Here is a 27,905-nt window from a genome sequence, read left to right on the forward strand (position 1 = left end):
TGGAGAACTTGACGGCCTAATACAAAAGTGATATGATACTTCAGATAGCTGATAAAACGATCCACCTTATGGACTCAATTAAGAAGTTGAAGGACACTCAAAGTGAACTCTTGCTCTTACAAAATTGTACTGGGGTTTCTCGACTCTATTTCACGCTGCGCACTACATCCCACCAAGCTTTGCAGGCATCCACAGACAAATATGATCATCACCTGCTCCAATATCTCAGACACTTGGTAACTGGGGACGGCGCAGGCTTTGGACCTCTTCAACAAAGATTGGTCACTCTGCCCATCAATTTGGGAGGCTTTGGTATTTATACAATGGCTGATACCATCCAGTACTGTTACTTAGCCTCAGACCTCCAGACGCAGCATTTACATACCACAATTCTGAGCTCCGAAGACACTTCAACACCGAGCACCAATTATAAACTTGCTCTGGATAGATATATGCACGCTTGCATCCTCTCTTCTTTCGATGTCAACTCTACTTCCACCCATCCTATGAAAACATTGGCAACACAGTTTTTTTACGTTGTTTAAAAGAGAGTTACCATCAAAGTTTGCATTGACACATATAGACGCAATATTGTGGCAGTGCAACCAGCTTCCTCATGCAATGGACAACTTGAAAGCCATTCCCATCCCCGTGCTTAATCAGACGCTAGGGATAAGACAATTTCGAGCTGTCTCTCAATACCGGTTAGGTATACCCTTATTCCCTGACGATTATATATGTCCATGTTATGACCAGGCAATAGATATCTTCGGAGATCACGCTTTCCACTGTGCGAGTGAGGTTGACCTCAAGTTCTTCCATGACTTGGTTAGAGATGTCGTTATGGATATTTTCTATCAACTAGAAAGGAAGCATTATTGGGGTTTTCTTCAGCCAATGATAGCGGCCTCAAACCAGCTGACATTCTCATATGCAATTGGGAAAATGCCCGTGACACCTTCTTTGATGTTACCGGAGTATCACCCTTTGCAGGAGGAGGGATTAATAGCTTTGTGCCGGGGCATGCCATTTCTGCGGCACTTAGATGTAAACGCAATAAATAGTTAGTCAAGTGTGCGGCCCAAGGATACGTCTTTTGTGCCTTGGCGTTCTCCATTTTAGGTGAACTTGCAAATGACTTTATCATTCTGTTGAAGAGGTTAAAGTATTTCCTGACCAATTATGATGCTAATAACAAAATAGGAAATTCGTTTTTTCATAGGATAGGCTTGGCTATTCAGAAAGGTGTCGGAGATCAGATTGTAGCCCGACTACCTACAATTCCTTTGTAAATATTACTCTTTTATTTTTCAATAAAAGCCCTGGGCGGCATCTTCATAATTAATTTTTTTTATCATTATTATGATTATTATTATTAAAACAAAGGAAATTACATAGAAATGGTTGGAAGCCGGACAACAAGTTATGCTCCGACGCCTTTCTGAATAGCCAACCCTATCTTTTGAAAAAGAGAACTAATAACAATAATAATAGTAAAAATAAGTGTCCTTAGTGAAGCTCAGCTTGTTGCTAGGCTTCCGACTGGTTTCTTGTAAAAATACTTTTTATCCAATAATAATAAAAAATTAATAATAATAATAATAATACGTAGAAGTTATCAAATAACCATACTGTTTGTTTGGTCATGTTGAGTTGGTTCAATTGTTCCGGAGTCCTTTATAAAAATTAGGGCTGGCAATGGATAAATATCCGCCGGATATTGGCCATACCGATAAGGTTAAGGTTAAGGGTTATCGGATATCCGATATCCGATAACATCCGACGGATATCAAGAATCCAATTCGATAAGGTTAAGGTTAACCTATCGGATATCGGATTTTTATCCGTTAATATCCGGTTTTGTTGGACATAAGCAAAAGCTGAAATTTAACGGAATTTTCAAGTGACAGAAAACCCACACAAACACTACTCCAGTGTCTCAGTCACATCACACATGAAAAAAAAAACTACAAACACCCAACCAAACAGTCTGCAAACTAAAGTACACAACAGCAAAAAAGAAAAAACCATGTCTTCTTGTACACAGACTTAACAATAATGTCAAACAACTTGCTAGTGATGATCTTCCTTGGCTGCCTGGTTACATGTTGCATCATTGCATCAACTTCAGTCGATGACTTCCATATCTGCATTCACAAACAATCAATTAGAAAAGAAAAACAAATAGTCTTAAACATGAGAGACATCTTCTACATTGTAACACCAAAAACTGAATTCAAAGCAGTGTATATTTAGGTTCTCATATTATTGGTTGTTCCAGTACTGGTCTATGCGGAGTGTTCATGTGACGGAAATGGGGAAAAACGAAACAAAAGAGAAGCTCTGAAATACAAATTAACAGCAATAGCATCAATATTAGTAGCAAGTGGAATTGGTGTTTGTATACGAATTCTGGTAAAAGAGTATCAGCATTAAGACCAGAATACAATATATTCTTTATGATAAAAGCATTTGCAGGTGGAGTTATACTAGCAACAGGGTTTATACATGTTCTGCCAGATGCTTTTGAGAATTTAACATCACCATGTCTGAAAAAAATCCATGGCCCATAGGGTTTCCCATTTACTGGTTTTATAGCTATGATGTATGCTATTGGTACATTAATGGTGGATACATTTGCAACTAGTTATTATAAGAAAAATCCATTACAAGTATTATCCGATAAAAGAAAAATCAACAGATCAAACAGTTGAGCTACATGAATAAACTTGATTGAAAATTTTAACCCAATAACAAACATTCAATCTGAATTAACTTGTAAAAGTTATTAAAATTAAGCAAAACCCACTGTAAGATTTATAACCTTGCAATTATCCAAATCAATCTTCAAAAAAGCAGCTTTGAATATCTCAAAAGATTGTGCAACTTCTGTAAGTTTTGGATCCAGTTAATAGTGATAAAAAATTAAAATCAAACATGAAATTGAGAACATAATTATCGAAAATAACCACCAAACAAGCAATTCAGTATATCAATTGATTCAATTCTAAATCAACATGATGAACCCTAATTTCCAAAAAGCCCCGAGTATTTTTGATTTCATAAACCCTAGTTTTAATTTCGTATCATTCTAATACGTAACATAATAATCAAAGAAGAATAAAGAGAGAATATCATATAAATTACCTATTAAGTTATTTCTTTTACTGGTGTGGTGGTGAACTGGTGATGGTTCATGATTCGTCTTTTCTGTTGTGGATCTGTGATTGGATAAATCGAAGAACAAGAAGTAGAAGATGAAGAAGAAGAAGAAGAAGCGAAGAAGAGAAGAAGGAAAGGTGGTGATTGAGTGGTGCGTTGAGAGAGATGGCGGTGAATATCTTCACTGAGAATCGAGAAAGGAGGAGTAGCCGAGAGAAAATAAAATGGGAAAGAAAGACGAGAAGATAAACATGTAAACTAATAGCCTAAAACAGATGGGTATGATTACAAGTACACCCCTAGGCTATCGGATGTCGGATATTAACCTAACAGAATGACCCCAATCCGATTCCGATTCCGATAAGAGGTATTATCCGATAAGCTATCGGATTCCGATATCCGATATCCAATATGTCGGATTAAATCCTATAGGATGTCGGATTTTCGGAAACGGATATCGGATTTCGGCTATCCATTGCCATCCCTAATAAAAATATATTTTTTGTTTGGTATAAAAATTATCATTTGGCCTTGGGACAAACAATTAATACTCACTTAGAATGATACCATGAATGATGACATTATCTTTTAATTAGAGTGAAGAGAGCCTTTTCGCCTTTTCTTTCAGTTTTTCTCTCTCATCATAAAAGTAAATAAAAAGCTTAAAAATTTAGATATATTTTGAACCAAAAATTAAACAAATAATAATAAATTTTATATATTCGGAAAGTAATCGAAGAAATCTATCCGATGAGTATCGTTGTTGCTATATTTCAAAATTTTGAACTTTTATCTTATTCTTTAGCTAAAAATCAACTATCAAGTGAGTTCATTCTACGAAATAATCTACTTGAAGAAACAACCATACTAGCTTGAATTGCTTGAATGAACTATAATATGAGCTCGTTCTACAAAATGAACTAGTACAATGAACTATTATTACGAGTTCATAATACCATATATAATACCATTAGAAGTTCATTCTACAACATGAACACCTATCAAGAGTTCATTCTACATAATGAACACCTACTTATTACAAATTCATTCTACAATATGAACTATCATAATTAATTATCATTACAAGTTCATTTTATTACAACCCTCTGTATAAGATGTGGTCGGACCATGTACTTCGAGGTTGTGTCCTATTTTTATTTCTTGACACGTATATTATCCAAAAACGTCCCTAACTGTCATATGCGAGTTCATGCTACAATACTCTAAAATAATATTGGTGCTCGGATATGAAGAATGAAGTTCTTTTTATTGGTGGACCAAAATGACTTGAGAGCACCTCGAAAATGATCAAACTGAAATTTACCAGAATAATAATAATAGTAATAATAACACAAACTTAAAATTTCAAACCAGAATCAAGAAACTTTCGTTCGGTGATCTTATCAAACTGCTCTATCATTCCAGGAGTTAAATGATTCACATGGTCTCCAACTTCACCACGACGGAAATATACGCTGAATCCAATCCCTGCTATCCTCCCCGTCTTGTTCACTTCTAAGTTGCTCATGTTATCAAAACTACACAACTTTAATATCTCCTCGGGTACTCCATCATTTTCTTCCTCTACTGAAAATGGAACACCCAAAAATTCTGCCAACTTTAACAAATGAGTTTTAGGTTCTTTTTTCATCTCCTCATATTTTAAAAAGAAAACCCTTTCGGGACTCTCCAAACTCATTTTCCAATACCCCAAAACATTATCCCAAAAAGGTCCAAAGTCAACAACTCCTTCACAAAACTTTTCAACAGCTTCTTCAAATGAAATATCTTCTGTATTCTTGGGTCTCAGTTTGCTACTGAAATTCCAAAATGAAATGAAAGTATCTTTTGGATCTCTACAAAGATAAACTAGCTTACACTTTGAATCCTTAATGGAATCAGGCAATGACGCGTCAGGAATATGAGTAGACAAAAGACGGGTTGTGCTTAAGGATAAACAAGTAAGATCCGGGTTTTGATCAATCATGTAAAAATACTCCAAATAAGGAACAAGTATATGAGGATTGTTTGTAAGAAGAGGGTGGCTTTTTTTGGAAGTAGTATTGTCAAAATGGAATTGGAACCGGTTGACGACAGCGAAACATAATGCTTTTAACCAAGTTGTACCACATTTCGGGTTTGTGACAACCACAAGATCAGTATCAAGAGCTTGAAAATTTCTTTGGATATTTAACAAAGCTTGTAATTGTACAGCAGGGTACCAGAAGTTTTGGTATTGATAGAGAGGAGCTGAAGTCAGCCATCCATTTTGTTTCGGTAAGGAAGATAACAAATTTTCAACTTCTTCGGTGAGATCGCTCTGACCTAGTTGTTTCAGTCCTTTGCGACTGAGAGCATAAAGTTTTTGTAAATGTGTTGGATCCATGAATGAAATGATGATTGATGGATGCTTCTCAAGCTAGCATGTAACTTAGAAATAGATATTCAAGAAGATCATTTGTACCCTTCAAAAGATTGTACAAGCTATATAATAGCAGAACAAGTACAAGAATATAGAGGATGATAACAGCGAACACAGAGCTGTTTGAAAATAACCTTGCATAAGATATGGAAGCGATTCTATTAGTATGTATTAATCGTTGTGAAAGATATATCAGGGTCGTATATAATCTGTTAATGCTACCTGCATGGGAACGTGGAACTCAGTCGCAGACTAGCTAGTAGACATTATCCATACTATCAATCAAACCTTGCGCAAGAAAGGTAGGTTAAAAGGAAGTTAATTTGTTTAAAAGCTTAGATAAATATATTTAAAATATACAGAAATTTAGTTGTAAGAGAATACAAAAATAAATTACCAAAACAGATCTCTTTGTTTCTATTTTTAAAAATAATTGGTGGATAGAATTTTTTTATAGAAATATTTTGTAAAAGGGTCATAAATGTATCGCTTAATTAGAGTATGGGTTATAAAATACACGATTGATGCATTAGGGTTGTACACTAATCAAAGACCGTTAAAGAACTGTCACTTGACTTTCTATATTTTAACAAACACCCTCACCATAGATGTTGGCTGTTTGAATGCCAATAAGAGAGGGTTTGATTTTACTCCCTAAATGATCATCACCCATATGCTTTTCCTACCACTGATATTTAAATAACGATAATTCACACCTATCTTAGAACTAAAACCATACACCTTCAGTGCATCTATAAACCTTTACCAATTTTTTCTAAATATGCTTCCCCTAATTCAAAATAGTCCTCAAATTTGTAAATCTCTCTTACCAATTTCTCAATTACCTAACAAAAATTAGTTTAACCGGAACAAAATTTGTTGAAACTTACAGTAATAAACACTAATCAATCTTTTTATCTTCTTAGGAAACACTCAGCGAAAAAAATAAACTACTTCAATCTCATCATCATCAAGTTACAACATCAGTTCTTCAAATTCGAGATTCCACAATCTTTGCAAACCCATCAATATATCAAGAATCCCAAATCTTATCTCAAAATTCTCCAGGAGTGAACTGAATTTTTCTGCTCCTAGAGTCACTTCATGCTCTTTGTGAACCCATTAATTGTTAGAAAACAACTAGTAAAAAGTTAATGAAAAAGAAGAAAAAAAAGAACAAGTGTGGTTTTTTCAGTGGAAAGGAAATTAATGAAGAAGAAAAGTGGTAATAGATGCAGTCAAATTTAATTTCACTTTTTATATGAGCGAACCTCAAGGAAATTCACCATTTCACGGAAAGGTTGGAAAAGCTAACAACCATGTGCGAGTTGGAGACACCTCTTAAAAAAGCTAACAACCATGTGCGAGTTGGAGACACCTGAACCCGTCCACTGAGTTGATCTGATTTATACCAACACTGCCCTCCCTGGTCAGGTTAGATTCAGTACTCTGATTAAGTTAGATTCAAACAGGTTTGGTCGGTATAATTGGATAGAAAATGTTGGTTTTAACTCTGTTATAGAAATCCAGTTTCTTCTTTCGAATTAGAGATACAAATCCAGTTCTCCAACTCCGTCGAGTTATCTCCAAGATGTTCTGGGTGCTAATCAATGGATGGAAGATAATTATAACTTAATCCAATTGTCCAAATGATGGTGATCTATTACCGTTATTGTTCTTCATACCGCCATAAGTATCTGCAACTGAAGTAGAGGGGAATCTGAATACCGACGGTGATTTAAAATTTGAGTTTGGTTGGTATGCAACGAAGATTAGATTCTGCAATCAGTTCATGATATATCACTTATCTTGAGACAGGTTTAATTTATTTTGTTTCTGTTTTTCCATTTGGAATTAGGTGAAATGGGTTCATGGTTTTTCCTTTGATACATAAGGTTTTCCCAGTTGAATGTGCAATCAAAATTATAGGGTTTCAGTGTAATGTGGAATTAATTGTTTTTAATTAAGTTGTTCCAACAGATTTAATTAGGGTGGTGTTTATTAAGCATTTGCACTGTTCTTAGTTGGGCATTGGTCCGGAGGATGAAGTAAAGGAAGTTGTTGAATCTTTAATTTGTGTTTAAAGTAGGGGTGTCAATGGGTCCGGGTCTTCCCAGGTATCACTAGACCCGGACCCTACTTATAAAGGTCGGGTCCGGTTCCTAACGGTTCCGGGTCCGGTTCCTAAACTTGTGGACCCAGAACCGGACCCGTTTAAATACCCGGGTACCCGTCGGTTCCGGGTACCCATTGGGTCTAAAGAAAACTATTTAAAAAATCTCAAAAACTTAATATATTTCTCTTTTTAGCTTGGATTTAAGTAATTTCTATAAAAAATTATTATTATTTCTTATGAATGTACTAAATAAAGATTAAATGTAAGAGAAAATTTTAAATGAGTAAAATATCAAAGCTAAAACTAGAAAAATACTTATAATTTTGCTAAAAACATGAATAAAAGAATGAATAAACGGGTACCCAATACCCGCGGGTACCCATTGGGTATTACCCGTTTGGACCCGTTTAAATTCGGGTCCAATCGGGTAATTACCCGCCGGGTCCTAAGTAGCTAATGGGTCCAACTTTAGGACCCGGAACCGGACCCTAATATACCGGATCCGGTTCCGGATCCGGGTAATGGGTACCCATTGACAGCCCTAGTTTAAAGGTTACACAATGCAGCATATCCTGTTAAACATTCCTCCTATGGTTGCTTTTGCTTGATCTCAACTTAAACTGTATATTTTTGTTACTGTGTTGAACTGCCGACGTACATATTTGTTAGATCTTACTCTCTTTTTGATATTCGTCAAAGAAATTCTCCACGTAATTTTTGTATGCTTGGAATTTGTAAATGCTGTTGCACTGAACTTTTTTCTGTAGGAGGTTGGGTTTAGATAATGGGAATATGGCCTTGACTAAGAAGTCTGTTACAGGCTAAATGGTGTTGTGATGTGGAATCCATTCACATGGTAAATATTTTCTTATAGTGCATGCTAATAATTCTTACTTTTTGTTAATGTTAAGGTGTAGCAGGATTAAAGTCAGGGGCATCGAAAATCCGTTTGCTACCCGAAGAACAGTTTTGCAAGCAGGTTCCCATTGTTCACAGAAACTGGTGTTCTTGGATTCTTCACAAAAGTATTTGGTTACACCTCATGGAATGCAGTAAAAGCTGTGTTGGTCAAGGCTCGACACATGATATCCCGAAACAAACGAAGATACCAAGCAAATCAACAAAGTTAGTATTTCTTTTCTTGCTTTGTCTTGTGGTGGATTAATCTTAAGAACGTAATTCTGAACTAACTCTTTTAGCACATTACTTCTACTTACCAGTAATTTCTCCCTCTTTTTACTCCGACACATACCTCTTTGGTTCCATGAGATATTGTTTTTTCTCTGTTTAATTCACCATTGTTTACTTTTTATTAATGCCTTTTTTCAGGAGGGAGGATTTGATTTGGATATGACGTACATCACTGAGACGTACATCACTGAGAATATAATCTTTGCAGTATTGACTGAAAGTTTTACATTGCAAGTTTGATAGTTATCCCCTGCGATGAATTAGTATTGCAGGGGTTATACTGGAACCACCTGGGAGAAGTGATCAAGTTTTTCGAAATACATCGCAAGGTATGCCTACATTAATTTTGGATAACTTCTAGGGACATGGTTTAATACAGAATGATGCTGGTTCAAATTATTTTTTGTAGTAGTAAAATATTCAAATACTAGCGAACAGTATTATGTTTCTTGGCATGGTTTAATTGAAATCTTGAGGATGAGTTTCTGCATTACTTTTCATATATCTTTTCATTCTGTTTTATTAGGAAGTATTTATGGTGGGTGCAATATTTATGTATTGATATGCTGGTGAAATGCTTCTTGTATGGCCTGCTGATGAATCTTAATTTTGCAGGGAAAATATAAAGTAAACAGGTGAAATACTTCTTGTATGGCCTGCTGATCAATCTTAATTTTGCAGGGAAAGTACAAAGTAAACAATTTGTTCAGAGAGGTTGTACCATGCAGCACTATTTCCTTTCATTTGAGATAGCATCTTAAAGAGAAAACCAAACATAGATCATTTAAGAGTGTTTGGTTGCAAAGCATACGCAAAAGTTGATTCTGCAACTCTTAAGAAACTGGATGATCGATCTCAGACTCTTGTGAATCTAGGAATTGAGCCTGGATCCAAAGCTTACAGATTATTCAATCCAACAACGAAAAGAGTGATAGTGAGTCGAGATGTGGTATTCGATGAAAAAGCAAACTGGAACTGGAAAGAAACTAATGATGGACCAAGTAGGGATCCAGGAATGTTTCACATGAGATGGGGTCAAGTAATTGATGTAGGCGAAGGACCCATAATCATCAATACCAATGGAAACAATGATGTTAATCAAGAAGAAAAAGAGAATAATGAAAACATTGAGAATAATGAAGAAGTAGAAGCACAAGAAGAAGCTGAGATTCATCCAACGAGTTATATAAGAAATGTTGGATGCCTTAGATACTTTTTACACACAAGACCAGACTTGGCTTTCTCTGTGGGAGTAGCAAGCCGTTATATGCAGAGTCCACGCAAGTCTCATGGTGATGTAATAAAGCAGATATTGAGATATCTAAGAGGAACAATCAGCTGTGGATTGAAGTATGGTCGAGGAGGATCAAAAGGAATTGTTGGGTATAGTGACAGCAGTCATAATATTGATCAAGATGATGGAAAAAGTACAACTGGTCATATATTTTATCTAGGAGAAGCACCTATTACATGGTGTTCACAGAAGCAAGACACTGTAGCCCTCTCATCCTGTGAAGCTGAGTTTATGGATGCAACAGAAGCAGCTAAACAATCAATATGGCTTCAAGAATTATTGGGTGAAATCAAAGGAAGAGAACCTGAAAAAGTTCTCATCAAGATTGATAATAAGTCTGCAATTGCACTCACTAAAAATCCAGTGTTTCATGGGAAGACGAAACACATTCACAAAAGGTATCATTTCATACGAGAATGCATCGAGAAGGAGGTCATTAACGTAGAACACATACCTGGAACTGAGCAGAAGGCAGATATATTGACAAAGGCATTAGCTCGGATCAAGTTTGAAGAAATGAGGAAATTAATAGGAGTACAAGATTTCTCACAAGCACAGTTGAAGCTTAAGGGGGAGAATGTTGGATTAACTTCAACATAGAAGTCACTAACAAGCTGGTTAGGACAAGATTAGGAAATTGATGTGATCCTAAGGTAATTAGAAGTCATCTAGTTCTAAGAAAAGGAAAGACATCTAATAAGGTAATAGGACTAGGAAAAGGAATGCATAGTTCTATATATATATGATCACCAAAGTTGTGGTTGATCATATGATCAAGATTAGAGCTTGTGTTTAGTTTTGAGAGATTTTCTAAACATCAATAAAGAGAGTTGTCTTTATATAAGCTAAGTTTCATCTTGCATTTGCCATTAGTACTAAGATCCAATCGAATAAAATAAAACGAGAAAACTACGGAGAATAAAAACTTCAACAGAGAACAGGGCATGTTACCACCAACTCAACATAGATAGAGCAGTGACAAAAACTGCATGTGTTCGACATTTCCTAGTAGCCATATGAACAACGGTATTTACCTTCCTATCGCGTGCATTTAATATAGAGAGATCGGAAATCAATAACTCCTCTACTACAGAAGGATCCTGACCCTTTACAGCCATATAAAGTGCAGTTTGACCCTTCTTGTCTTTGATTGAAACGACTTATGGATCTCTGTCTAGAACTTTATGAATTATAGTTTATGCTCATCCATCAATCGTGTTGCAGAAATATACCGGAAACATAAAACAATTCTGTTGGAACTTAAAGCAATGTACCCAAAAAAAAAATTATGTTGCATACCGGTGCGGGTACCTAGTTTAATTTATACGACCACCAAGTGAGTTACCCGTCATAATTTATAGTACCTTCAAAAATAGCATACCCATTTAAATTTATAGGACCATGTTATCGAGCTACCCAGTTTATTTTATAGGACCATATGAAACACAGTACGCACTGCTTTGCTTATTAACGTGAATAAGAATCGATAAATAATGGAACAACCGATGTTAACTTGCCTACTCAGAACGAAGATAAGGAACCGATACATATGTAAAGACAAATCCAGCAATAATGAAATATGAAGGTGGCTTTCCCTTGATGTGTGCCTGAATGAGTCGTTTGTGAGGTGCAAGTTGCACGTTGAATAAATTAAACTGATGCATTTCATCGATATATTTCTGGGAAACAAGGTAACTAATACAAATACGCTCCCCATGCCTGAAAAAAGAAAAAACCAACATAACTCAGAAATATACCTAATAGGAGAATGATAAGGTGCTGATGTATTTTCAAATGTTGTAGTAATAGTGGTAAAAACTGGGTTCTTTTCGAACTTGTGAAGGTAACTTTTTTTTTTAGATTTAAACAAATAAATAAATGAAGGAAATTAATAGTAATGTCAAGATTTAGAAGGATTAAGGCTCAGGATTCACTACCACTCCAAGTTGATTGGTTATAAATAGTATTTCATAAATTATTATTAAGCTCTTTTTCTTATTAAATCACTTTTTAATTTAAAAGGTGTCCAAATATTAAGTTGTAATCCTTAAGCATGATTTATCAAAGATTATTCTAAGCATAAAACATCAAACTGATTCACAACTAATTAAGAAAACCATTTTATCCTTTTTTTTATATTTAACCAAGTGAATTAAATAAAGTAAATAATTAAAGAAATTATAAATAAAAATATTACCAATCAAACATGAGTGAATAGATCCTCCATTGCCTCAATCACCAAGAATTTAGCCGCTCATCATGTTGGAAAACCTCTCAAAATATTTCATTGATGCTCAAAAGTGTTTTACAATGAGAGAAAGACAAGAAAATGATGTAAAACAGGATTCTGCGACACACAAAAAGCGTCCAGAATAAACGACAGAGCTAAAGTGCTGTTGTCGCTGAAGAACTACGACCCACAATGGACAGTCGATGTTACTGTTGATAAACGACTGTCCTGGGGAGTCTGTTCTTCACGTTCTTCCTCCTCGCAGCAGCAGCAGCAGCAGACTCTCTGCAACTTGGATTTTCTTGCTCTGTAGTGCTCTAAACCTCTCCAAATTCTTCCTAAACTTCACTAGCCCCCTCTGCTCGACAATAGGGACCTATTTATACACAACAGGTCACTCAAATCCTTGTAATAACTCCAAGAATATCCGGCCATAAAAGAATATTTTCCGATATTTTTTTTTCTTTATTTCTCTGATTCGTTACGGATTGTTTCCTGGTTTATATCTTTCACGCATCATCTATGAGTTGTAGGAGAAGTTTCCAGCCAATAGAGTTAACCCATGCACGTCTCTTCCATCCAACAATTCTAAAAATAGGATATCTTCCCTATTTGAGAATATCTTCCCTGTTTTGATTCCCACCGATTATCTAACCAAATTGGACCGAGTCCAACACCCATACCAGCTCTGTCTAGGCCCTAGGAACAAACCCATTTAATTTGGGCCATTGAATCTCACTGGAACACCTTCGAATCATCAACCCTAGTTACGGCAGTTCAAGACAATTTTTTTCCGCCAAAACTGTTCTTGATGTTTTCATCACCTGGTGATTATCCAGCCAAATCCGATCGAATTAGATGCCCAAAATGTGTTTATTAAGCTATATCACATCTTCCTACCAAGTTTGAGCCATTGAATCGCACCACAACACCTTCATTTTGTCGATTGATGTTCTGCCAGTTGATGAACCAATTTTTCCCGCCAAAAAATTTATTTGAATTTGAGAAGAAGGTGTTCTGGGGGTGCCCCTTAGTAATTAGGTTGCCCCTTATCCAAAAGCGAGAGTCCGAATAACACTTGTCCTCCGGGTACCAAAATCAACTTTTCGAGCCAAATTTTCCAAAAATGTTTATTTCCTAAAAATACAGAAAAAACACAATATTAGTACAAAAATAGAGTTCCAACAATACTGACATTGAGGACAAATTAGACACAAAAATGTGTCTATCAGGTGCACTATTTTACTTAATACAATGACTCCTTAGTTCTAAATAATAAGGTGTTCTACCAGTAACATGCTTGGCATCCTTACTTTCTGAAAACTTTTGGAAATTTAGAGTAGGATTTCAAAAATTATATGAAAAAGAATAAGTAGAGCACAGAATCCTATAAATCAAGCTATCAAGTGGAACAAACCATTGGTTAACATCAAAAAGTACTTAACAGAACGATAGCTATGTCATTAAACAGGGGACATGGATCACACCCACATACTGTACAAATGAATACCACAACAATGAGAAAGGCTTACTGAAAAAGCGGGGGTTTAACAACACCACCGAATATTTCTCTTAGCAATCTGTATGGACAAACTCGAATATACTTTTAAGAGAATCAACAAGACTCAATCAATTAAAAGTATATCAACGAGTTTATATCTCTCTCTTGATTTGATTTCCTCAAACAGGAACTGCGAGTACTAATCAAATAAAGGAATAACTTGGATGGTACCAAAGATCAATATCCAAGGATCAATCAAATGACAATCAACAACCAAAGGTTGGATTATTCTAATTGATGATCTAAACGCACAACCTGTATTATTTCAATTATAAAGATAAAACAATATAATGCGGAAATCGAAATAACACAGACTCCAGAAATTTTGTTAACGAGAAAACCGAAAATGCAGAAAAATCCTGGGACCTAGTCCATATTGAACACACAATGTATTAAGCTGCTACAGACACTAGCCTACTCCAAGCTAACTTCGGACAGGACTGTAGTTGAACCCCAATCAATCTCCCACCGATCCAGGCTACAGTCGTACTCCCTATGCCTATGATTCCAACAGGATACTGCAAACTTGATTCCCTTAGCTGATCTCACCCACAACTAAGAGTTGATACGACCCAAAATCGCAGGCTTTGACAATAAACAAATATGTCTCACACAGACAAGTCTATCAAAGGATCAATCTTCCTCCCACAGATAAACCCTAAACGTTTCGTTCCGTCTTTTGATAATAATCAAGGTGAACAGGAACCAATTGATAATCCGGTCTTATATTCCCGAAGAAAAACCTAGAGTTATCAATCACCTCACAACAATCTTAATCGTATGGTAGCGAAACAAGATGTTGCGGAATCACAAACAATGAGACGAAGATGTTTGTGATTACTTTTTATATCTTGCCTATTGGAGATATCAATCTCAAGCCAATCAATCTGATTGTACTCGTACGATAGAAGAAGCAAGATCAGATCACACAACTACGATAAAAGTAGTATCGGTATGGCTTCACAATCTCAATGAAGTCTTTAAGTCGTTAACCTGGTTTTAGAAGAAGAAAACCAAAGGTTAAAGGAGAAACGACTCTAACATGCAAACTAGTGTCACACGTAAGGTGTGGGGATTATTTTTGCACAATACTAGATGTCTCCTTTATATAGTCTTTCAAATCAGGGTTTGCAATTAAGTTACCTTGGCAACAAAGCAATCAATATACACCGTTAGATGAAAACCTGATTTAAATTCAAGCTAATATTTCTCAACCGTTAGATCGAAAACTTATCTTGTTACAAACACTTGACAATGCACGTTTCTAGGTTTGTTAACCGTACCCAAATGTATACACTTATTGGTTCAATAATAGTTAACCAAATGGTTAACCATATGAGCATTTCATATCAACCATGTTCTTCTTCACCATAACTAGTTCAAATGACTTCAGTATGAACTAGTTAGAGAGTTGTTCAATTGCAAGGAAATATCATGTACTACACGAGACACAATTCAAGCAAAGATTATTTGATTCACTTGAATCGGTTCATGAACTTTTATATCCACGGTTTGCAAACTGCATTCCTTAGTCTTTTTAAGTTTAAGTTCAGAAATCATCTTTAGATATATAACCTTCTCAAGTTTGCAGACTAGGTTCGCGGACTTAAGTTACCGGGCAGAGTTTACAAACTCCAGCAGAAATTCTCGGGAATGAGAACTTCGCCGGTTCGCTGACAGGGTTCGCGGACTTAGTTTCATGCAAGTAGTTTGTCAACTCCAGCAGAAATTCTCCGGTTTGAGAACTTCGGCAGTTCGCGGACGGAGTTCGCGGACTTGGCTCACGCCATTCTTCCGGTTCTCTTGATCAACAAAGTTCGCAAATTTTGGTTCAAGGAATAGGACTTATACATAATTGTGTTTCCACAACAATGATTATGTCCACCATTGGTTATGTAATCTAAACTCTCATTTCAATCATTGAAACATTCTTAGAGGACGTTATATCGTTGTTACACCATTTCTCGTCAAAGAAATTTTCAAGATGATTGAAACATATCATGACTTTCGTCACATGGTAAAGATAAACTTGATCGAAGCGAAAAGCTTACCAATACATATTTCGAGATATAGATAGGCGAGGTATACTCGGCTCGAAATACCAAATGTGTATAATCCAAGAGTAGGAGATAGAGTAGATAGACTTTTGAGTGATAGATAAGTTCAAGTCTTCACATACCTTTTTGTCGAGAAGTTTCCACCGGTTCCTTGAGTAGTTCTTCTACTTGTATGATGAATCTCCATGAAGTCCTTGAGCTCAACTACACTTTTTATCCTAGTCCGAGACTTAGCTATAATAGACTAGAAATCAAGACTTATAGTTTTGATCACTAACATTGACAAACATGCTTGAGATAGCAACGCATGCGAGTTCGACCGAGCAATGCTCTAACACTTACCTGTCCCATCATTAGCAATATCAACTCCATTTAAACTAAGAATAATATCATATGGCTTCAAGACCTTGCATTCAGGAGCAGTAGGCTCAATTCTTCTGATACAAACACCTTTCTTATTGGAATTCATCCCAATAGCCATGCTTGCAGGTCAGGATTTTCCATCTTCTACCGCTCCACTCCAAGACTTGGAAATCATACATGTAGAATAATGTCTGGAGTTGCAATAAAGAAATGTAAACTGAGACCACATCACAGAAACTACAGCTGACCCAAATTTCATTTTTCCATTTAACCTTACCAGTATAGTCTCCATTTTTCTCATAATCTTGAATGAAGTGGTAATCACAGGTGTTGGTATGACATAGCCAATATTCTCCACATCCTCGTGTTTAAGAAACTGAAATGCATCATCCATGGGCTAATTGGAATCATTCATGGGCATATAGTCTTGCAGCTAATGAACGTCTTACCAAACACTTATTGTGGATATCCGAAATCAAAATTATTTAGACAATTGAAAAATTTGTTGCACTAGCTAGTGGTGATTGACGCCGTAAACTCGAAAAGAGACAAAGATTCAATAAAACCACAACTTCATTTGTACATGTGACTTGTTTGTTGTAGGAGGAAGGCAGCAACTGGCTTCTACTTCACTAAATCGGCAGAGTCCATGGCCTTAATATTTTAGCAATGATTCTAACAAAAGAACCTAACAAGAATCAGTCTCCACAACATAGTTTTTTTTGCTCAGTATCCAAGTACTATTTAATCTAAGAAAAACAAAAGAACTTCAATCAAAATGATAATAAAAAATACCTCCAAACCATCCATCAAACTTAAACCCTAAGATTAAAATATTTAAAATTATTTAGGTACTTGATATTTGGATTAGTAAAAAGTGAAGAATCATTAGCTAAATAATTAACTGTCTTGATTACTAAATAGTACGACTATACTTCTTCAATTTCTTAGTTCTGCATCATAACAGTTAAACAATCTGTAAGATAAGTGGACTGAATTGAAAAACACAATGGGCTAAATTGCTCGACTAGGTGGACTAAATGCCACCAATTATTTCGTCTAGCAAATTCCACGTTACCCTAAAACCTATAATTTTAATTCCACAATGAACTGGAAGAAGCCTATGTATCAATTTAAAATAAACTGATGCAGTAACAAATACTCATTTCACCTAATTCACAATAGAAAAACAGAAAGAAAAAAAAATCAAACCTGTCCCAAGATAACTGATGATATAACCTGAACTGACTGCGTTAGATAAAGAACAAATTGCAGTTTTCTAATCTTCGTTGCATATCGACCCAACTCAAATTTTGAACTCACCATTAGTATACAGATTCCCCTCTACTTCAGTTGAAGATACTTATTACGGTATGAAGAACAATAACGGTAGAAGATCATCATCAATTGGACAATTTTGGTTAAGTTAAAACCATCTTCCATCCATCAAATTTGATCCAAAACACCTTGGAGTTATAGATAAACAGGAAAGAAGAAACATGATTTCTATATAAAACAACCATTTCTATACGGGTGAACCCAACCAGCTAACTAGAGAAGTTAATATAATCTAACCTAACCAGGTATTTGAACTAACCGACCAGGGTCAGTAGGTTAGAGAAAAAAAGGTTTAGTTAACTCACCTGGTCGATCAGAGTCCAACTCGCACATGGTTGTCACCTTTTTTCTGAATTCGACTGTGATTGAACCTTTCCTTGGAATATTGAATTTGTGTGATGTTTTCTCTTTTTATATGGTAAATCGAGAAAAATAGAATTGAAAAAACAAAAATACTTTAATATTTTAAAGAGAGATGGTAAATAACACTAGATGACTGCACGTGGTGAGGGCCAACGAACCATCTAAGAAACCTGCAAGAACTTAATGCTTAAGCTGTAATCTATATATATATTCTCAATTGTATGCACACATTTATTTATATAGTCTTACCACAAAAAAAAGAACAGTTTTTATTCTATCTTGAATTTTCTATTTAACTGGTCGTAATATGTAGTTATCATCCTTTGTTTTCTTTCAATTTGTTTATGGCAAGCAAATATAAGAGACGTACCATATTACTCCTCATCATGTGTAATTACGCAATACGAAAATATTATCTTTATTGTTAATCATTAAGACATTGAAACATTAACTTACTCGTTCCATGTTGCACATTTTCAAATGCATGCATACCAAGTGTCAATATCGTGCAAAAACCACCACGGTTATGATTTGGTCGGGCCACATACATCAAGTGTGTGGCCCCTCTTATATTAGTGAAACCTGTTATAACTAAAAACCTGCCTTCTCCAAATATCTTTCAAGATTTCACTTTTTAAGAAGAAATATGGAGTTAAGAAAAAAAACTAGTTACATTGACGATTTTGGAACTTTATTTTCTTATTTATAATAGATGTCACAAAATTAAATATATGTGGCCCGACTACATTGTATTTGCACCGTTCAAAAACATAGTGTAATTTCGTATTATACCAAGCCAATTAAGCAGTGTCTCTCTTCATTACAGTCTTACTCATCTCTTAGAGTCCTACTCTGTTTATCTATTCTCGTATTACATAAGAACTCTATTTGAATTGTGATTATGGCACAGTTTATTTGGTGTGTGTTTGTAGATAGTTGCTTAGGATTTTTATAAATAAATTTCAATCGATATCTCTCCCTATAGTTCCTAGGTGTTCTTTATTTTTATTAACTTATTTTCTTTACATACATATGATTTGGTTTTTCGGAATTCTGATCTTTTAGAAGATGCAGTCAGTCCATCTATATTGTCATTGCGTCTGATACGCCTTTATGAATGTGTAAATGGAATATGTTTCAATGTGTCAGACCAATGAGCATTGAATTTGAAGCGTTCATCTTCTTCATTCAATTTTATAGTGTTGTAATGTTACAAGATTGCTACCTTTAATTTATTAATTTTTGGACTCGGGAAAATTTTATGTTCGAATTCGATTAAATTTCATTATGATAAGTGAAAATCAAACTAAACGGGGATGCGTAGTTTGGGTGGAAATAAGTATATGGGTTAATCTTTGGTATTGGTGGTGGTTTCTACCCAACCCGAGATGTCGTCTTCTCTATCCGACGGACAGCTTAAGAACTCGGAAAATAGAAATCGATTGTAGTCTGAATCATTCGGTTAAATTTCATCTTGGTGAAATTAAATAAATCATTTCGGTCATGCACCGAAATCGAGTTATCGAACAGTCATGGATGTGATAAACATTACGATATTCTTTTATAGCTCAAATTTTTTATTTTTGGTATCAAAATTCCACCAATAAGTTTATATTTTAGAAACCCATAGTTGGTTATGGAAGGAAAAAAAACCTTTTAATTGGTTATGGAAGGAAAAAAATACCTTTCAATTAGGAATACTAATAGTTGATTATAGTAATAACATTCTAACAAATAAGTATATTATTTTAAAAAACGAGAAAAAATTGTGTAGCAATTTTTTTGTTTATCACGCCCCCTAATATTTTGTTTTCTTTTTTTTTCCACAAAATAAAGATCGCTGAACGTAAAGTTTTCATCCACAATAAGTTTATTTTGTGGATGAAAACATAGATATCAATAAGAATTTTAGTTGGATACTTCAAAAGAGGATATAATTAATGGTGTGGATGCCAGCAAAAAATGAAAGTTTTCTGTAAAAAGTGCTTACAAGAAGGTCACTATGAGTAACTATGGAGTCATTATCAATGGAAGAATAATTCAAGACAAAATCTGGAGAAAGCTTTGGAAGACTAAAACTGCTCATAGAATAAAACTTATTGTATGGAAATGCATACATGAAGATAATTCAACAAGAATGAAACTGAGCTTGCACAACACCAGTATTCAAACACAGTGTGCCATCTGCCATCAGAGTGAGGAAACTATGGAGCATTTACTTTTTAATTGCAGACATGCTTGGAGGGTCTGGAAAATGTTTGATATAAACATTGAGGAAGTTCAAAGAAGAGGTATTAGTGTCTCTGAATGGATGGAAAGTTGGTTTCAGAACAATAATGGCGCCATTGGGGAAAAGATACTATACACCATGATGCTATGTGTCTGGATAATTTGGAAAGGTAGATGTGATGTAGTATTTCAGGGGGTATCTCTTAACTCTTTTACATCCATGCACAAAATACAATATCATCTGCAGTCCCATTTCCATGATAACAATGCATCCACTCATAATATCAAAACTCATAGAACCTCTCATTGGAAACTTCCTATGCATGATATTCTAAAATTGAATGTTGACGCTTCTTATGATTATGATACTAACCAAAGTGGTATTGGTATTGTTATACGTTCTCATACAGGAAAATGCGAAGGGATCAAAGGAAGCTATGCAGATGGAATACTGAGTCCGGAGATGAGCGAATGCATGGCAGTACGTGAAGCATTGATATGTGCCAAAGACAAACAATTTCAACGAATTCACATAGAAGCCGATGCAAAACTTGTTATCCAGTCAATAACAGGCGACATTCTTCTCATACAATGGGAGAATAAAACCCTTCTTAAGGAAATCATTCATTTAAGCTCAAGTTTTTTACATTGCTCTTTTTCTTATATTGGTAGAGATAACAATCGAGTAGCCGATGCAGTTGCAAAAACTGTCAGGGGAACAACTACTAATTTAGATCTTATTAATAATTTCCCTGAAGAACTATGTAACCGTCTGGCAAGCGATAACAACCTTGCCAATAATTAATTAAAATCATTCCTTCTACATCAAAAAAAAAAATAATAAGAATTTTAGTTTTCACCATCTCTGAATTACATTTTAAAAGAAGAATATAGTGGTGATGAATTCAATTTTTCTGAATAGATTTTCATTAGCAATCCCATGATGCGAAAATGTGTGCTATGCGAAAATTTTAGTTTTCACATTAACTTTCACTAATCATATCACCTCTAGCAAAGACATAAATTGGTGAAAATCAGTTCTCGAGAATTATGACCGGTAATTACCAAAAAGAAAAGACTAGTGAAAAATCAATAGTTTACCTATAACAAAGTCAAAGACATTGTACAAATAGGAGTAATATCGATCAATAACAAAAAGATCGAACTTCCAACACAAGATTAATTAAAACTCAAAAAAAAAAAGACGACTAGTACAAAATCAATATTTTACCTATAACAAAATAGAAAACGTCGTGAAAAAGGGAGTAATACCGATCAACAACAAAATCAAAATATTAAGACAAGATCAATCAAAACAAAAGACAATAATGTCTCGCTTGGCATAGTTAACTAAAAACCGAGAAAAGAATATTCGAACAAATATCCTAAAAATCGAGGAATCTAAATTTCTAGACAAGGTTCACAACGTCAATCGAACTTTTTAGCCAATATTAATCAAAACGAATAGCAATGACTTTTCTTTGATGTAGATTAACCAAAATTAGGAAGAGGATATTAAATATCCTATCAATTGATAATCTATAATTTCCCATTTTCTACAAAGATCAAAATATAAAATGTAAAAGAAAAGATATAAAAAATACCATGGAATTGAAGGTCGGAGGATTTCCTTGATTAATAATCATACTACCAAGTTTTTAGATCTTATCTTTACACAAAAAAAAAAGTTGGATGGATTAGTTGACCAGCATAACATAAGAAGAAAAATATAACTTTGGAAAGACATTTTGGAGCAAAATCAAAATTTTAAATATTTTGTTGTAGTAATTACTTGTCATGGTCAACAACTGTAAAAATGGATCAGTAAGCATTATTCACAGAAGTCGTCTGTAGTCATATCAGTTATTCATGTTCTTATTCATCTGAGTTGAAGACTCACTAGCCAGATATCCTTGTCCAACATATGTGTTAATCAGTCTATATCGCATGTACTCTTTGTCTAAGATATTTTGTATGTTAATGCCTTACTTTTCTATCTATCTGTCTATAATTCAAAGGCATATTCAAATGGTTGTTGATTTTCAGATTTCAAAACAATCGTTCTGAATCAGAATATCTAACACAAAACAATGTTCTCTGACGAAGATTCGCATCTCAAGTCTCTGGATGACGTATTAACTAGCTTTTGCATACAGTTCATGACCGGTAGTTATGCGTACTAAACATGAAATATGCGGAATAGATTGCACGAAGACAGACTCGCAAAGGTTTAATCCTCGATTGGACACCTCAATTCAACTTTTTACGAACTGCACAAAAGTAGCGTGCTAAACCTTCTGACATCTATCTATTATATAATATGAAATGATTTTTGAAGATTTAGTTTATTTTTTTCTTTTTTAAATGAATAATACGCATATTATACTTTAGTTATACTTAATGGGTTTTCTCATCTTTTTGGTGAGCCAGAGATACACTGTGGTCCATGCTTGGCAAAGATTTTCATGGATTCTACGGGTAAATGGGCGCCCCTGTTGGATATTTTCAAGGTTTGCCGCTACGCAGGGTTTACGGTGATCGACCTGTTGGTGAACAGACGCGTCTCTTCCCATAAGCCACCATTGATGGTTTTTGGAAGCGTCTATTGGTGATGAAACGACACTACCAACAATCATGAATATCCCTATAAGTAGCGAAGATGTTCTCCCTTTCTGATAATCAATTCAACTTGTTTTCTCTCTTTCTAGAGCATCATCGGGAACCTTTCTCGTGTGTTCTTGGTTGGGTCAAGGGGTACAAACCTTGAATCCAATTTTCTGTTGTAGGACTTTCATTGTATCCTGAAGGCATTGTTTCGCATACCTGTTGTAATCGCCAATTGATATTGGGAGGGTAGAAATAATCGTCTAAAAGAAATCTATTCGAGCCTTGAAAGTCAAGAGTACAACAATTTCTTTTCTGTTTATTTCATCCTCTGTTTGAACCCATTTTCCAATAGTTTTAGATGATTAGTTTCTGACAATGGAGGGTGAATATTCAAATTCAAATGTTACTGCTCAATCTCTGCAAGTGATGAACCAAACCCTAACTCGATTGCAACGTTTTGATGGTGATAATTTTACTCGTTCGCAAGAGACTATGAAGTTTTTCCTGATCACCATCAGCTTGTGGTAATACTTGAAGACGGTTTGGATGAAATTCCTGCACCATCAGAAAAAGACACTGATGATTTGAAGGCCAAAAGGAAGAAGCATCAGGAAGATGATTTTATGTGTCGTGATCATATTTTGAATGACCTGGGGACTAGGGCCTATAATGCCCATCGAAGTATTGCGACTGCAAAGGAATTATGGACTAAGCTTGAGAAAAAATACAAGATTCCTGAAGCAAGCAACAAGAAATTCTTGATTTCCAATTTCATGGACTTCAAATTGGTTGACAATAAGTCAATATTTTCCCAGGTCAGTGAATCTCTACTCATTGTTAATCATCTTAAGGATGCTGGATTTGAACTTGTGCCTGCCGTTATTTTCAGAGTAATTATTGCTCGTCTTCCTCCATCTTGGAATAGTTATAGGAAGAAACTTATGCATGCCGAAACTGATTATGATTTGGAAGGTTTACAGTGTCATCTTCGTATTGAAGAAGACTCTCGTAAACGAGAAATTAAGGATAGTCAGCAAACTGAGGATCATTCTAAGGTTAATAGTGTAGAATTTTCTAAGACACCAAATGCTTTGAAACCTAATAATGATACTCATTTAAGATGCAACATCCCAACAAGAAGAGTAAGAAGAAGGGAAATTGCTACTTCTGTGATAACCCCGGCCATCTTGCTCATGACTTTCATCTCAAAAAGAAACAACAAGGACAAAAAAAGGAGGCAAATATGGTCGATGACAAACTGGCTATTGTAGTGCAAGTCGCCAATGTCGTTTCAAATAATAAGGTTGGATGGTGGTACGACAATGGTTCAACTGTCCACATCTGTAAGGATAGACATCTTTACAAGACATATGAACCGGTCATTGGCGAAGGAAACGAAGTTATCTCTGCAAACAACTTACACAACAAAGTGATTGGAAAAGCCATTGTTGAACTCTAGTTTACTTCGGGAAAGACTGTTACTCTTACTAATGTGTTACATGTCCCCGACATTGTGAAAAACCTTGTTTCTGGAGACCTTGTTATGAGGGCCGGATTCAAGATGACTTATAAATCTAGTAAGTTTGTATTGTCCAAAAATGGTGTGTTTGTAAGACAAGGATATGCTTGTAATGGAATGATTAAGCTTAATTTAATAAATAATGGTTCTACTTATACTGTTGACTGCGTTGATTTATGGCATGGTAGATTAGGACATGTGAATTATGGTTCCCTCAGAAACATGAGAAAATTAGGATTGATTTCTGATTGCAATTTTGATAATATTTCTAAGTGTGAAATCTGTGTACAAGCAAAAATACTTAGAATTTCCTTTAAGTCTGTAATTAGAAATTCTTCCTTGCTTGAATTAGTACATGATGTAGTATTTATAGTGATAAGTAAAGTATCGTTCGCTCGGACTCGTAGAGGTTTGATTCAACACTTAAAATAGAAAACACTAAAAATAAAGATAATATATACAAAAGGTTGTCACAAATATCGAGAGAGAGTAGGAATCAAGATTCCACCATTAATCACATTCAATTGGTTCATATAATGATTCTTAACAATTATAGCTCTTTGGTAGACTCTTATTATTTTCCAAAGGTTTATTTCTAAAATGGTAGATGTACATCACAAGCATGGTATATCAAAAGATCTTACGTCTAAGCATATACCATCAAACGAAATCACAACTAATTAATAAAAATCATAAATCGATTAAACATAATGCAAAAAGTCAAAAGAATCAAATATAGTTACCACTCAATTGTGAAACATGGCTTCCTCCATTGTCCTAGTGATGGGGTTTAGCTCATGATGGTGAAAACAAGCTCAATATAATAACTCATGGCTTAATAGGTGTTTTATTGAATAAAATATAATAGAAAGTAATTCGCAACGCTGTATCACTGTTACAGACGTCACTATTACAGTTGGGTGGCTGTTACAAAGAAAAGATGACTGTTGTGTATAAACCGTGATCTATTCATCGTGTTCTTCTTCTTCTCCGACAGTCTCGCCTGCAACTCCACCTGCAACTACCCTAACACCTCTGCTCGGTCCCCAAAGTCTCGATTACCCCCTCTAGGACTCCCAGTAGTGTTTATATATACCACAGCACCGTTCAAACCCGATTAAATTCTCTATTTTGTTCATACGAAAGTCTCGGACTTTTTTTCCACATATATCTTCCATACGCGGCTTTCATTAAAACATAGTTATTCAAAACTTTTCTTAGGATAGAAACAAATCGAACAGAAGATATTTTCTTTCTTCAGTTCACGTAATAACTAAAAACAACCCCAGAGTATTACTCCTCCCCTGTTTTAGATAATTCCCGAGAATACAAGGATTTGATTCCTTTTTAACTTCACAAAACAGGTCACCGCTTCTTTATACTCGTATCAAGCCCATATTGATCCATATCCAAAAAGAAAGCTCGCGAAAATCTCTTCCAGAATCAATCCAAACTTTACGCAGGTGAATAAGTTTCTTCCCTGTTTAGCCGAGAACCGATTATCCAGCCTAGTTTGATCTGTTGAATCTCTTATAACAGCCCTGTTTAGTCAAGTATAGTCCAACCCAAACATGCTTCGTGATTGAATCTCTGCCAGACACGCCCAACTGTGCCAGTAAAACACGCAGGAGAAGAAAACAATTTCCCGCCAAAACTCGTTTGAATGATTGAAGAAGGACTGCCCTGAATCCAAAGTTTAGGAGCCTCTATCCACTGGATGCCCTGGGGTGTAAACATCAAGTGGATGCCCCTTAGTAACTTAGGTTCCCCTTATCTAAATGAGGGGTGCCTTTAGTAGTTTTCTCCCACGAGCGCAAATACCACTTTTCGAGACAAATTCTCTGGAAAAGCTTATTTTTCCAAAAATACTTACAAAGACATAAAAGGCCAAAATAAATACAAAATGGGTACTAACAATATAGAAAATCGAGAATAACATAGACACATAAATGCGTCTATCAAATACCCCCAAACTTATTATTCGCTAGTCCCGAGCAAATCAAATATACAAAATAAAATCCTAACTCACTGTCGCAGGCATCGAAGGTTGCATTTAGCGTATGCAACAAGCCTTTAAACCCCTATGTGGCCCTAGTGGCCGAGTTATAGTCTCGGGAGGGCTTACCAGAGGTATACCCACAAAACCTTTATACTCCAGACCCTAGATATCTACACAGAACCTTGGAAGGCACTAAAGAATCTCCTTGGTTGGCATACTTATTGACTACTGGAGGAAGTACCCTGATGCGAAATTCCAATTGTTGTACACGAGTTCGCACTCAAGCATACTAAAATTCATATGAAGTGATAGAGCTCTACTCAGATAGTCGCACTATGGACATCAATATCCGGAGTCAAAACTAATCACATGGATAGATCAAGAAGATGGATATAGAAAAACATAGATGGTTTTGATGTTTACTAGGTGAACGGTGTTTCTCATATCTGTCTGAAGGCCTCCGCTAAATTGAACCTATCCTAATGGACTGAGATACTAGTCTAACTAATATCAACACAATGTCATATAAAAGGGTACCAGTGGTCGATAATCCTAACTCTAGGTCAACACTACTGGCATATACAAGGGTTCCAGTGATCGACTTTATTGAATTTATTCCAGTTGGTCTTATGGTCTGGTCTCAATTTCTCTTTTTTTCTTTTTTCTCTCTTTTTTTTTTTTTTTTTTTTTTTTTTTTGTATCTCAATCACTCTAATTCACCCTAGCATTGGTAAAAACTTGAATCGTGAGCCCCACCTAATCACTTAGAGAAACATAGTTTAAAAACAAAACAAAATAAAAACAGAAGTGAAAAGGACTCAACGAGATATGGTGAAACTATCATGTTATTTCTAACACCTGAGCTCTGTGCTTTTATGAATAGACTCTTTAGATGTTTCCATCCAGTCAGATTGGTTCCTCAACTCCTACAACCAAAATGCTTTCATCCACTTAGATTGGTTAGTGCCATCCTTAATAGGCATAAATTTCTAGGCTCTGGAGTTTAATTATGCAACTAAAAAGTTTCTCCTATACCCCCAAACTTAAATCTAACATTGTCCTCAATGTTCTAAAGATCAAATTAAAAGCATGAACAAGGAGAAACTGTTACCATTTTAAGCAAAAGAGATAAGGAAAGATATTACCGTGTTGCATGATAATGGGTTACCTCCCAAGAAGTGCTAAGTTTAATGTCTTCAGCAGACTAAGAAAGGATTAGTCACCTTATAAAATCATAAAGTAATAGACGAAATATCTGTGGGTCATCAAAACCAAATAGAGCTATCACAAGTAAAAGGAATCTGCAACATGCCAAGAAAATGAACAAATAAAGCACACCCTTGTCTAGTTTCCTGTTTAAGACAACTACATCTAGTTGTGGTTCAGGTTCAGGATCTATATCCAAATAAAATATTTTCATTGGTTGAGTTTCCTCATAGGTTAGATCCAAATGT

The 27,905-nt window shown here is 35.2% G+C and overlaps 2 protein-coding genes across 2 annotated transcripts; one reads left to right on the forward strand and one right to left on the reverse strand.

The window, feature by feature from the left end:
- Positions 1–4,454: 4,454 nt before the first annotated feature.
- On the reverse strand, positions 4,455–5,548 carry LOC113328866 (cytosolic sulfotransferase 12-like). The gene has a single exon (XM_026575860.1). It carries the CDS (start codon positions 5,546–5,548, stop codon positions 4,520–4,522), a length of 1,029 nt encoding a protein of 342 aa, XP_026431645.1. The 3' UTR covers positions 4,455–4,519.
- A 14,551-nt stretch (positions 5,549–20,099) lies between these two features.
- LOC113328867 lies at positions 20,100–21,131 on the forward strand. Its single transcript, XM_026575861.1, has one exon. It carries the CDS (start codon positions 20,100–20,102, stop codon positions 21,129–21,131), a length of 1,032 nt encoding a protein of 343 aa, XP_026431646.1.
- Positions 21,132–27,905: the final 6,774 nt, after the last annotated feature.

This window comes from Papaver somniferum, unplaced genomic scaffold (genome assembly GCF_003573695.1).
Source record: "Papaver somniferum cultivar HN1 unplaced genomic scaffold, ASM357369v1 unplaced-scaffold_114, whole genome shotgun sequence".
NCBI classification, from domain to species: Eukaryota; Viridiplantae; Streptophyta; class Magnoliopsida; order Ranunculales; family Papaveraceae; genus Papaver; species Papaver somniferum.

Excerpts from the sequence above, each read along its gene's own strand:
- LOC113328867 (XM_026575861.1), top strand. The coding sequence starts at position 20,100 with ATGAGTAACTATGGAGTCATTATCAATGGAAGAATAATTCAAGACAAA.
- LOC113328866 (XM_026575860.1), bottom strand. The coding sequence starts at position 5,548 with ATGGATCCAACACATTTACAAAAACTTTATGCTCTCAGTCGCAAAGGA.